The following is a 13,099-nucleotide window of genomic DNA, read 5'->3' as shown; positions in this document are numbered from 1 at the left end:
TCATCAACAAAATGTTACCTGCATAACCAAAAGATCTACTTTGGTGGTAAGGATGCCCTTCTGAACAATGGAACTATCAGTTGTCCCCAGGCAGCCACAGAATGGGAAAAGTTCCATACAGTTTGTTTCAAAAGTACTTGCTCTTATTAGGTTCGCCCCCCTCCCCCCCACTCCCCTCTCAGGGTCAGAAAATTCCATACCACCTCTACAGGGCTTATGAGGAATATCCTAAGGCTCAAACACTCAGAATAACTGCATGGGTCTTATACTTAGGTTTCCATCCTTGGTCTCAAACTCAAACTGAATCATTGAGACTGAGCAGTTGGCTTTTGTTTCTATGCGTGCTGCCCTGTATTAGCAGCAGTCACTGCTAAAAGAATCATCAGGCACCTTCTTGGCTATTCAGGTGAGGGAGGCATTTGAGCCAAGAGACAGCCAAGGTCTTGGATATTCCAGGCTCTTGTTTGGCTCTTTTCCTTGGCACGTAGAAACATGAAAGGAGAAGGTCTGGATCTTAATCTTGACTCTGCAACCCAGAGCTGTGGGGCTGGTAAGATTCCTGAACCTTTCAACTTCATTTTTTTGCCATTTTGTTAAATGAGGCCAGTGGCCAAGCCAGAAGGTTATTATAAGGATTAAAATAATGTATAATTAAGCACCAAATATTAAAATGCAGCCCTTTCCTCACACAGTGTAAGCCTTAGGTTTTTGATAATAGCTGTGAAAAGGCCACAGAGAAGTATCCCCAAAGGATAGGCTTAGAGTTGCTGTAATAGCCTTTTCTGTAACATTTTTTCAATGCTGGACGCAGGAGAAAGCCTATACTTGGGAACTAGGTCTAAGGAACTTTAGAGAATTTCTATCCTTAAGGATACAAAATAGGGGGCAAATTGAACGAGGTATCTTAGTCTTAATGTCAGTCTTAGAGACTGAAATGTAGGGGACCCAATCACATTCATCCACCCCAACTACCTCCCTACCCTTCATCTCCCTGTTTCGAGCTAACAGAATACCAAGTCTTCATCTTAAAAAGTACGGTAACTTTTTACATAAAATGTGACAAAATAATGTGCAATTACTTTATGTGAAACCAACCACAGGAACTGTACAGCTGGTCAGGTGAGCTTCAGAGCTGCATTACTTCACCAGGATCATCTTTGCTTATTTCCACCGGGGTCTAGGGGGGAGAAAAGTATGTCAGGTGGGCCTTACCTAGTGTTTGCTGGGGTGTGGGGATGAGGCAATTGCCCTCCTTGCTGTCCAATTCTGCCTCTTAATGCCTCTGATCCCAGTTGCCAGAGGGGTGTAGCCATGGGGGAGGTGACAAGAGGCCAAAAAAGAACAAATATCCAAGGCCTAACAGGAAGAGAGAAGATCTCTAGCACCAGAACCACTTTATCGACCACCGTTTACTCAAGGAGGGCGAGTTAGGTCTGGGTTGCTGGTGTGAGCTGATTTAAGAAATGGTACTGAAGCCTGAGCCCACAAAATGGCCCCCTGAGCACCAGACAAGGTCACCCATGTCAGACAGCTTTGACTCTGGGCCTAAGATATCTATACCTCTACACCTCTAGGTTCTTTGAAACTGAAGAATGTAAGACTAAAGACTCCTAGGAAAATATGTATAAAAGAAAGACATGAAAGACAGAGGGAACTCTCAGATAGTGAATGATAATAGAAGTATGTAAGCTACCACCACTTTCTTAATAAAGAAAAGACTATTTGTTTCTAAAGTTACTAGAGTTGGATTTTGATGCTTAGCTCATTGATCTGGGGGAATACATTCCAAAGTAGGAATAGAGAACAAAGTTGAAAGCATACTTACCCCTCCTGGGGGATACTTATATCCCTTCCACATGGTTCCTGCAATGAGAAGCAACCATAAGATAACAATCATCGTGGGGCTTCTTGCTCAGCTGGTGGTGTGTGCTGGGGAAAATGGGTGGTTCTGAAAGGTGTGGTGTTCTATCTCCTGAGCCCTGGGAACTGGGCTGTCTTCATTCAAGACCAGAGGGTGGATCGCCCAGCATGTCAGCTCCTGGCTGGAGAGCTTTGTGGTCTAGTCTGAACTGCAATGGCTCGCCATGGCCATTTTGGGGGGCAGAGCTCAGACACCAATTGTGACATCAGCTCTTGTGACCTTGGGGGAACCAGTCAGAGTGAGTAGCTATGGGACAGTTGGCCAGGATGCCTGGCCTGTTGGGGCCAAAGAACCCTAACAGAAGGGCCCTGTTCACTGGTGACCCTACGTGGTTAGGATTTAGCCAGCATCACATCTTTATTAACTCATCACCTATCAAAATATTAACTATTGGTTTTATGCAATCAGATGCAAAAAGCATTGCTATGCAAAAAACGAAACAAAACAAAAAATATCCTGGGTTAATTGGGACGATTGGCTAGGCATGCTGTGAGCAATTACTTTATATACTATTGCTAGGCTATTTGAAAAAGAAAAATCTTGCATTTTTGGAAACACCACAGTTAAACCCTCATTATGCAGGGTATGCTTCCTCACAACCTCCCTGGAAAGGGAAGAGAAGGAAGATGGGCTGTTATGCTCATTTCACAGTTGGAGAACCTGAGGCGCAGAACAGTTTCAGTGGTTTGGTCAGGATCAGGTGGCTCAGCTAAGCAAGTGCCCAGTGCCTCCATCCACAACCCCACCCCCACAAAGGTCTGAGTGGGTCACTACTCATACAGACATTCTGAGGCAGGTGGAGAGAAAAAAAAGAACCCTCATGCCTTGTTCTTAGTATCGCTGGGGTTGGGACTTGATGCCCCTGCTGTTCAGAGTAGCTTCCCAGAAAACCTGCTTCTGTAACCGGCTTATTACTAAGACTTTAAGTTTCTTTAACAGTGGGAACATCTTTGAAAAAACAGGTCTGAATGAAAGGGAGTGGGATGTGAGAACCCCAGGAGATGTTTGCTAAAAGGAGACTGTATTCATGTTTCCTAGAGGCAGCCTGGTCTAGTGGAATGAGTGTAAGAGGCTATTCGGTCCAGAGACCTAGGCTTGCATCCCAGCTTCATAAACGAGTTGGTCTGTATGGCCTTGGGTAAATAGTTGAGGTTGTTGTCACCAGTAAATCTTTGTTCCAGTTCATTATTTTGCTTAGTTGTTAAGTAAGCATTTAGTAAATGCTTTGCATCAAATGCTTGACATGAATTCCCAAATGCAATCCTCCCAAGAATAGTAAGATACTGAGCTATCTCCATTGGGCAAGATGAAGAAAGTGAAGTTTAGAGAGATTCAGCCTTCCCAAGGTCACAGAGTGAGGAGCAAAGTGAGGGCTTGAACTCATTCACGGTAACTCCAGTCTTGGGATCTGCCAAAAGGATGCTGAAAATACTCACCCAACTTCTTATAGTTTGTGAGAAAAGAAGTTAATAGACGGGAATGAAAAGAATACCTAGGAGATGTGCTTAACCAATCTTGGAACCTTGGCCTGCTGCCCAAAGCAGGGCTTGCCGTCTTCTTCCCCCACCGCATACCTCCAACCACTTCCCCTTTGACAGCGGATTGTTTCCCAGGGGGAAATAAACTCTCCACTGAGATTTCAGGGTGTTGCCGCATTCTCTGGAAAGGGAGGAGTTGAGTCCAGCAAACCTGACCACTCACTCAGAGCTGTGGGTCTTCATCCAAAGTCCAACTCCTCAGTCGCGTCTTGTTCTCCTGAACAGGCCACTTCTCTTTCCACTTCAGAGTTGGAGGCTGAGTCAGAAAGAAATTTAAAGGCAGAAGTGGTTCTCTTTGTTGGCCTAGTAGGTAACAGCCTCTGTATGACTGCAAGGGCTGTTGGGAGGTCCCGCCAATGACCACATTCCCTTTCCCACCAGCGACCACTCATCTACTTGGCCTGAAACCCCCCCTCTCCAGCAGACCCCTTATAAACTCCATAATGCTTTGAGATAAGTGCTGTTATGTAGCCAAGGGGCAGGTGGAACTTAAAGCTATCCCAAGGGGATGAGAAGTAGCCTGGGAAACTAACTTTGTTCCCATTGCATCATGACCTCTAATTAGTGGTGCGACCTCAACTATCCTTCCCCTTTGATGGGAAATCCCAGCTGGGAAGGGGAGCCAGAGCCAGGACTGACTACTACCAGGGACTCACAGGCAGGGTCATTACTTACCATGAACTCCGGAAATGCGCCCATATAACATGCAAGCCCAACAAAAAGCATCCAGCCAAGCACGATCATGACAACAAGTAAAACAATGTCTAAGACACAACTGCACAGTGAAAGACTATTCACGGAGATCTTGGCAAAGGAGTGTGCTCATGAAACCCTCAGTTGGTAGAGGTCTTGCATGTCAGTTCCAGTCCTTGGCTCCAAAGGATCCACAACGCCCTAGTGGAGAAGTTGAGAGTCTAGTAGGGCATTGTGACATCATTGGTCACATGGCCCAGACTCACATGTCAGAGAGACTGCTCCCAGACCAGTAGCTGAGCAGCAAACTAAGCTTTTTGTATGCATTCTCTCATAGCAACAATACGAAGTAGGTACTATTATCAAGCCCATTTACTAAGAAGACTGAAGCGTAGAGAGCCTAAGTGACTTACACTAGGTCACAAGGCCGATGCTCCAGATCAGGGCCAGGACTCAGAGCCCAGCTACCCGTTAGGAAGCTGGGCTCCTTAGACTACAGACAGGGATCGGTAAGGGTGTGAATGGAATAAACTGAATTCTAAGGAAATGAGACATCTCTTATTTCTGTCCCTCCAACTCATCATCTCAAGAGCTCTGTCACCACCATTTTATACCATTCTTCAATATTTTTGGGCAGTAACTCTCTGCTGGTTCTCCTCTCGTGGCCTTCAAGAAGCCACAAGAAGTCCTTTCCTTTCCTTTTATGACTGGACTGCTTAAACAAGTGGTCCACACTTAAAGCCTTTCTTCCCAATCTCTACCTTTCTTCCATATATCACATTCTGACTTCTGGCCTCCACGCCACTACTTAGATGCTCTCAGATGTTACCAAAGATCTCCTTTTTGTCAAGTCTAATGACCTCATCCTCATCCCTTTGACCTCCCTGTACTGTCACAATGGACCCTTCCCTCCACCAGAATTCTTTCTACAGACACATGTCCCTATGTGTTATTTTGATAACCCCTTTATTTTCATTACTTGTTTTAACGATGAAAATAATAGGTGCTCATGGTAAAACATGAACCCACCTGCACACATATAAGAAAAATTTAACAATCTCCCCTCTTTTTCCCCTCAATTCCCATCCCCATGAGGTACCCAAGCCTAGTGTGTACCCTTCTACCAAAGAATCCTCCATGAGCTTGCAAACATCACTACACATATAGAGGGATATAGAGGGCTTCTTTTCAGTGTTGCTTTATTAACGGTGATCATAGTATCTATGCTACTATGCACCTTGCTTTTCTCCTGTTAACAACAATACATCATGGACATCCTCCTGGGTCAATGGACAAAAAAATCTAAACACATTCCTTTTTTTTTTAATAATAAGCTTTATTGAGGTATAAATCACATATGATAAAATTCACTCCCTTTTAGTGTGCAGTTGATGAGTTTTGAAAAATGTGTCAATCTCGTAACTACCACCACCATCAAGAGAGAGAAAAATTTCAATCATCTCAAAAAGCTCCCTGTGCCCCTTTGCAATAGGTCTCCTCCCTTGAACTCCCCGCCCCCCTGGAAACCATTTATCTGCTTTTGCATTTTCCAGAACTTCATATAAAGAGAGTTATAGGCTCACTCACTGGCTTCTTTCACTTAACATAATGCTTTTAAGACTCATCCATGTTGTACAGTAGTTTGTCCTGTTTTATTGAATGAACATATGGCCCACTGCGTGGACATTGCAGTTTATCAATTTACCTGTCAAAGAACATTTGGGTTGTTTCCAATTTGGGTTATTATGAGTTTGGATTATTATAAATCTTTGGGTACAGTTTTTTGTGTGAACATAAGTTTTAGTTTCTCTAGGGTAAATCCCAGCAGGGGTATTTGAATCATGTGCCTGTTAAAAAAACCTTTATCACTAGTTCTCAGCAATTTTACTTTGCTGTGCCTGTGTAATTTTCTGCATGTTTCTTCTATTTGGAGTTCAATGAGCTTCTTGGAACTGTGGGTTTATGGTTTTCATCAAATTGGGAAAATATCTGCCTAATATTTCTTCAAGTATTTTTTTCTGCCTCCCTGTCCCTCTCTATGACCTCCATTACATGTGAGACCAGTAACCAGTGTGAACATGTCCCACAGCTTGCTGTGGCCCTGTTCATTTTTGAGTCTTTGTCTCTCTCTGTGTTTCATTTTGGATAGTTTCCATTGCTTTCTTTTTCAAGGTCACTCATCTTTCCCCTATAGTGTCTAATCTTCTGTGAATCCCATACAGTGAATTTTTCATTTGACATTGTATTTTTTCATCTCTTCAAGTTCAATTTGTCTTTTAAAAAATTCATTTTTTTCCACATCATGTTCATGTTTCCCTTTGCATCTTTGAGCATTTTTATAAGATTGATAATAAACATTTTAAGGACTCCATCCACATTATCTACCATCTCTATCATTTCTGGAGTTGTTTTGATGGTTGATTTTTCTTTTTGTTATGGGTGATTTTTTCCTACTTCTTTGAATGCCTGGTAACTTTTGGTTGGATGTCAACACGGTGAATTTTACAAGGCTGTCTGCTGGACTTGGCTATATTCCTTTCAGTGGTGTGGGGTTTTTTCCAGGATGTTTGGTATCAGTTTGATTCTTCAGAGGCTTGTTTTAAGATTTGTAATGGTAGGCAAAGAGCAGCTTTTACTCTGAGGATAATTATCCCCATCACTGAGCTATGACCATTCTGATGCCCACTGGGCACTCTCTCTGATGCCTATTGTGTTCAGTCTTTCAAATCTGTGGAATTTTCCACAACTCCTAGCCCTTTTGAGAGCTCCAAGAAGTGTTTGGCCTGCTGTTTCTGGGTGGTTCCTGTCCTGGCCTCATGGAGTTTTCGTATGCACAGACAAACTCAGCCAAAGACTTACAAGGACCCCTACCCCTACGGAGATCTCCAGAGTTCTCTCTCTGTGGAACCCCTTTTTCTCCAGGACCCCATCCTGCAAATTCCTGGTACTCTGGCCTCCTTTGTATTCTGCTATCTTTCTTTACAACTCTGCAAGACTAATCTTGGTTTGGGTAGCCCCATTGTGCTGCAGTCTGAAAACCACTTCCGGACAGTAGGCTGGGGCAATTGTAAGGCTCATCTCCTTTATTTCCTGTCTCTCAAAGTTCATAGGCTTGTGCTGCTGCTTGTGCAAGATCTGAAAACAATCATTTCATATATTTTGCGCAGTTTTCTACTTGTTTATGGAGAGAAGGCGACTCCTGTAGCAGTTGATCCTTCCTAGGCAGAATGCAAAGGAATCCAACTTATCCTTTTTTAATTTCTGTGTAACAGTCCACATTTATTTCCTCTTTCTCCTAATGATGACTATATCGATCAAGAGATGGAAACCACACAGTAATTTCAACAGAGAAAGTTTAATAAAGAGAATTATTAACTAGGAACAAGACATTAACTAAGGAAAAGGCAGAAAGCTCTACCTACACAGAAACAGCACATACAGGGAGCAGTTACCACCTCGAAGGCTGAGGCAAAGCACCCAAGGGAGAAACAAACTTGTAAGAGTCCCTCCCCTCCGGAGCTGAGATCCAAAACTGGTTGAAGAAGTGGTGGCCATCACCGACTGGATGGTAGAGAAATCCAATCAGCTGCAGGCCAGACCTGACAATTAGAGAATCACTAGATGCTGGTGAAATTTGCCAGGAAGTCTCCAGAGGGGCTTCTGGGAGGCTCACTGATCACTGCTGAGAATCTGCCAGCAGAATATACCAGGAAGCTACCCCGTGAGGTGCTGGTGGTAGAACTCAAGGCAAACTGTTCAGTGGCAGGGACGCCATTGAAACTCAATGGAAAACAGTCCATAGAGAGGCCACTGAAAGTCAACAGGGGTGAGCACCACTGGATAACCCCCACGTGCCGCTGGCAGCCGCAGAGCAGAACCAGGAGAAACAAAGGCACACTGGAACCAGGAAGAGAAGTTTCTTCCTCCTACAGTAGCTCCCCAAGGCCCTCTATTGCTAAAACTTAACATCATGCCCACTAGCAAGGAAAAAAGGTTTACAAGGTCCATTACAGCAGAGCAAGCAGTGAATGGTGGATTCAGAGCTGAAGGACAATGAGTTCATAAACGGCACAATGTGCATTTAGGTTTTCTCCCATTTTTTATCACCATAAACAATGCTGTGATTGTTAAACAAAATTTCTTAGAAAATTTCTTCTGAGGATTGCCAGGTTTTTACTTGTTAACCAGGAAAGCCGCAAGGTGACAAAAAGAGGATGCCAGTTCAGATAGAGCATGAAAATGGAGAGGCTAGATCAAATCCTTCCAAAAAAAGAACTAGTGTAAGAAAAGAAAGCTTATAATTTCATTTCATAAGGACAAAGGATGTCTTTCAAAAGACAAAGGATGTCTGTGGCAGGATCGCCTGAGATGCAGCATACGCTGTCAGTCAATGAACAACAACATAAGCTCCATACATCTAAGTGAAGGATACTGGTTTTTGATGCACATATTTTTTAAATTTTCATGAGGACTAATTTACTTATTTTTTTTCTTTTGTTGCCTATGCCTTGGTGTCATATCCAAGAAATCACTGCCAAGTCCGATGTCATGAAGTTTTTTCCTATGTTTCCTTCTAAAAGTTGCATTGTTTCAGGTCTTACATTGAGGTCTATGATCCATTTTGAGTTAATTTTTGTATATGGTGTTAGATAAGAGTCCAATTCATTCTTGCATATGGATATCCAGTTTTCCCAGTACCATTTGTTGAAAAGACTGGCCTTTCCCCCATTGAATGGTCTTGGCACTCTTGTCAAAAATCATATGACCATGAATGCAAGGATTTATTTCTGGGATATCTATTCTATTCCATTGGTGAGGTACTTAGAGATGTCAAAATCATAGAGACAGAAAATAGAGTGGTGAGTCGCCAGGGGCTGGGAAGAGGAAAGAGTAGGAAGGTATTATTTAATAGATATAGAGTTTTAGTTTTAGAAGATGAAAAGCACTATGGAGATGGGTGGTAGAGATGGCGGGGCAACATTATGAATGTATTTAATGCCAGTGAACTGTACATTCAAAAATGGTTACGATGGTAAATTGTACGTTATGTGTGTTTTACCACAATAAAGAAATGGGGGAAAAGAGAAGTAAATGATAAGGACACATGTGTCTGATATTTGGAATACCAGGGGTTTCATCCCTGAACAGTATGTCTGACAGGACCAATAACTATGAAAGCAAAGAGTGTAAACAGAGTCAGAAGCAGAGCCCCAAGAAAAAAATTCCTATTTTAAACAAGCCATTCTTGTGACTTTTCTCAAGCTGCAAACAAAGATGCAGAATATACACTTTTCCCATTTCTTAGTTTGGGGATCTTTTTTTTTTTAATTAACATCTTTGTACCTGTGTCTTGGGTACTTTTATTTCAGTAAGACAAATTTCCAAAAGTAGGGTTATAGAGTCAAAGGTATGTCAGATTACATCGCCCAAAAGTTGTAGCAAATTGTGCTCCCACGGACTACATTTGAGTTTCTTAAACCAGGGTGCAAGGATGGGCTTCAGTGGATCCCTGAACATTCCTGAAATTGGACACAAAATGGACTGCATATGTTGGCATGTACATTTTTCTAGAACAGGTCTGTATCTTCCAACAGATTTTTTTTTAAAGTCTGCAACTCTAATAAGGCTGAGAACTAGTACACTATACCATCTTCTCCCTATGGCTTTGGTCACCTTACACCATTCATTCAGCAAACTTACCAAATATCAGAAGAATGAAGACATGCATAAATTCAAGCATGCTAGGCACTGGAAATACAGATATAAATGAGATTTGACAGCTATCTGTCAGGACCTTACAGTCTTTGGGGACAGAAAGAGGGGAAGAGATGGAAGTAGTCCGGTACAATAAAATATCCCAGGCAGGGCATTAAGGCATGAAGCACAGAAGACATGACATGCTTGGGGGAAAGTGAATATTTCAGCCTGGTTAGATTACAGGATGAAATAATGCCAAATTCTGGATGTGGATGCTAATCACAACTTCACACACAGGGAAGCAGCAAAATGCACAGAGAAGGAACATGGTCTCTGACACCACCTTCTGCAACAATTTAACCTTTCTGAGTCTTGGTTTCCCTATCTGTAAAATGGAGCCAATTATACCATATATCCTCTATTTTAAGGTGCATACTTTTTCACATTTCAGCTCTTTTCAAATAGATGTAAGTATTAAAATTGGTATTTATATTTAATTTTGTAACCTTTTCTCTCCCAAAACTTTGTCAATAATATATCTCTTACTCAACAGGATCTCAGAAACAAGGAAATAGGTAATACAACCCCAAACCTCAGTTTCCTCGCCAGTAGAATGATCTATCTAGGTCATAGGGTTCTGAGAAGATTAACTGTGATAAAGCACATAAAACTCTAAGCAACGTACCTTCCACACAGGAAATGATGGCTACAAACACACACACACACACACACACACACACAGGCATAAAGTGTTCATAGGGCCTATAAGTCATTCGTAGTGACTAAACCAGAAGAGAATGAGCTGTTTGGATGGAAGACATCTTCCATAAATGGTTCTTCCATCAAATATTGAAGAACCTTGCGAAGGCCTCACTTCTAACGTGGTGTCTTTTCCTTGATTACTGGATTTCTGACAGGGTCTGTTAGATCTTAGAGGCCCTGGAAGTCCCATCATTTCCTAGGTTTGTTTATCCGCCTGAGGTGCTCTCGGAGGCCTCTTATCTTTCAATCTTCTCCCCTCCTACCTTCTCTCCTGGCTCCCTCTCTCTCCCCACATCCAGTCTCTACAAGGCAGCAGTCAGACCTATTCTTTTAAGACTCAGTCACATTACTTCTCCGTTCAAAACCTTCCAGTGGCTTCCTCTTTCTCTCAGAGTAAAAGCCTGAGAAAGAAAAAAGCAGCCCGCAAAATCTGGGAACTGGTCTGACCCAGCCAAGAAGGTCTCCATGTTGTTAGAAGTTGACCCGGCACTCACGGCTAGGCTATGTTATTCTCCTGCTGGATAAAACAACCTCACAGAACACAAACACCAGACAGGGTCACTCAGACCATGATAAAATGAGACCAAATAAGGCCAATTCATAATTTTGTCTAAGCAGAGACAAACCAAAGGTCCCTGTGCAGCCCATGAAATACCGAACATCCTCTTCTCTCTGCTAATATGAGTGACTGCTTCTTCTTTACCAATTACTGCTTTATCCTTGCTCGTTTGCCCATTGTATAGATATTTATTGAGCTATCCAATCACAGAACTGTCTCTGCTTTCTGACAGCACCCAATCCAAAGTGAAGTTTCACTTCATTAAATCCTCCCCCAAGTCACCCAAAGCCCCAATCCTATAATAGGTCTTTCTCATACTCCTGGACTGAGCAGTCCCAGTGGTTCTCCACAGCATCTGCTCCCTCACTGCAAAGAGTAATCAACCCAACTTATTTAAGGGTGAGCGTTCCTGATGCTCTTCTGGCTGGACAGCATTGACAAGCCAGAGTCCCAAATGTCTACAAAGGCCCCACAGTGATTCTCAGACTTCACCATGCATTAGAATCACCAGGTTTGTCAAAAATGATCACTTGAACCACTCCTCCCCCAGAGTTTCTGACTCTGTAAGTCTGGGAATTGGGTCTTAGAATCTGTACTTCTCCCAAGTTCCAGGTGATGCTGAGGCTGTGAGTCTGGGGGCCACACTGCAAGAATCACTGCCCTAACCCATCTGTTTCTCCCTTATTTCTCTGACTTAGCCTACTTCTGTTTCCTCACCTCTTACTTCATTCTACTCCAGCCACAGTTGGCCGTTTTGAGCTCACACCTGTCTTAGGACTTTGCTTTGAATGCCCTCTAATATAGAACACTTAATCTCTCACCTCTCAAGGAGACCTACCCTGATCTCCTTATCCTGCCTTTTAAAAATTGATTCCCCACAACACTTAATTACCTTCCAGCATATGATCTAATTTATTTATTTACTATACGTATTGTTTTGCTCTCCTCCTAATAAAAGAATGACAGCCTTAGGACAACCAATATTTTTGTCTATTTTGTTCACTGCTGTATCCTCAGACCTAGAAAAAGATCTAGCAAATAGTCAATGCTCAACAAAAGTTTGTTGAATGAATAAATACCCTCTCCAGCCTCTATTTTCTTCTAATTGAGTCACAGCATTCCTGCCTCTGGCTCTCCCTGTAAATACAATCATCGTCTTGCTTACCCATCCTCCTGACAGTTACAATATCCATCTTCTGCGACTTTTTAAGCCCAGTGGCCCAAATCAGGGATAAAGCAAGTAAGTAAATCACAAGTCAAGGAGACCAGACAAAGCCAGCAAATTGCATTTCTTCGTCTTCTCTATGTGGATGATCTTATCCACCAATCTACCTCTTCTCTTGTTCTCAAACTCTTTTTCTGCCCTAGCTTTTCCCTCTCTGTGCCACCAACAGTTACGGCGCCCCTCCTTTAAAAAAAAAAAAAAAAAAAGGCAACTCCTCCCGGCATGCTGCACCAACCCTCACAATCTCCCAGTTTTTCGACAATGCTCCTTCTGACTCCATTTTCCCTTTCTAGCTCCCTGAAAATTTGCTTTTGAAGTCCCGTTACCTCTTCCTTCCTAAATCTAACGATAATTTTTGGTCTTGATCTTTCTCGATACTCTGCTGAATTTAACACACCCTTCTAGAAACTCTCTTCCAAAACAGCGCGAGTTGCTTCTACCTCCTTTACTGCTTCTCCTCGGGTCCTTCCTATTCCTCTCCTTACAGATGTCCCCAAGTTTCCTTCCAGCAAGCCGGGTCGTGGCCCCGGGGCGCTAACGCTTTTCCGACCGCGCTCAGGGCCCACTCTGGGGCGCTGGTGCGACTCCCGGGCGGAGCTGCCGCTGAGCCTGGGCGTTGGACGCGGGCGGACTTTCGAGCCTGGGAAGGGGCGTGGCCTTGGGCCGCTCGGGAGGCTTGGACCTCGGCGGCCTCCGTCCAGGGG

At 43.2% G+C, this 13,099-nt stretch overlaps 1 protein-coding gene across 1 annotated transcript; it reads right to left on the bottom strand.

The window, feature by feature from the left end:
• Positions 1-609: 609 nt before the first annotated feature.
• Positions 610-13,029, bottom strand: SPTY2D1OS (SPTY2D1 opposite strand). Its single transcript, XM_035012430.1, has 5 exons — positions 12,836-13,029; positions 4,135-4,353; positions 3,623-3,715; positions 1,826-1,863; positions 610-1,177 (listed from the first exon to the last, which is right to left on the bottom strand). The coding sequence occupies exons 2-3, from the start codon at positions 4,201-4,203 to the stop codon at positions 3,623-3,625; spliced, it is 162 nt and encodes a 53-aa protein (XP_034868321.1). The 5' UTR covers positions 4,204-4,353; positions 12,836-13,029; the 3' UTR covers positions 610-1,177; positions 1,826-1,863.
• Between the last annotated feature and the right edge of the window lie 70 nt (positions 13,030-13,099).

Source organism: Mirounga leonina, unplaced genomic scaffold (genome assembly GCF_011800145.1).
Source record: "Mirounga leonina isolate KUSES-001 unplaced genomic scaffold, KU_Mleo_1.0 Mir_166, whole genome shotgun sequence".
NCBI classification, from domain to species: domain Eukaryota; kingdom Metazoa; phylum Chordata; class Mammalia; order Carnivora; family Phocidae; genus Mirounga; species Mirounga leonina.
This window is presented reverse-complemented; position numbering and strand designations above follow the sequence as displayed.

Bases quoted from the DNA above. Each gene is read 5' to 3' on its own strand.
- SPTY2D1OS (XM_035012430.1), bottom strand. From the start codon at position 4,203: ATGATCGTGCTTGGCTGGATGCTTTTTGTTGGGCTTGCATGTTATATG. The intron at 3,716-4,134 runs GTAAGTAATGAC...TTTCTGACTCAG, and splicing joins GCGCATTTCCGGAGTTCATG to CCTCCAACTCTGAAGTGGAA.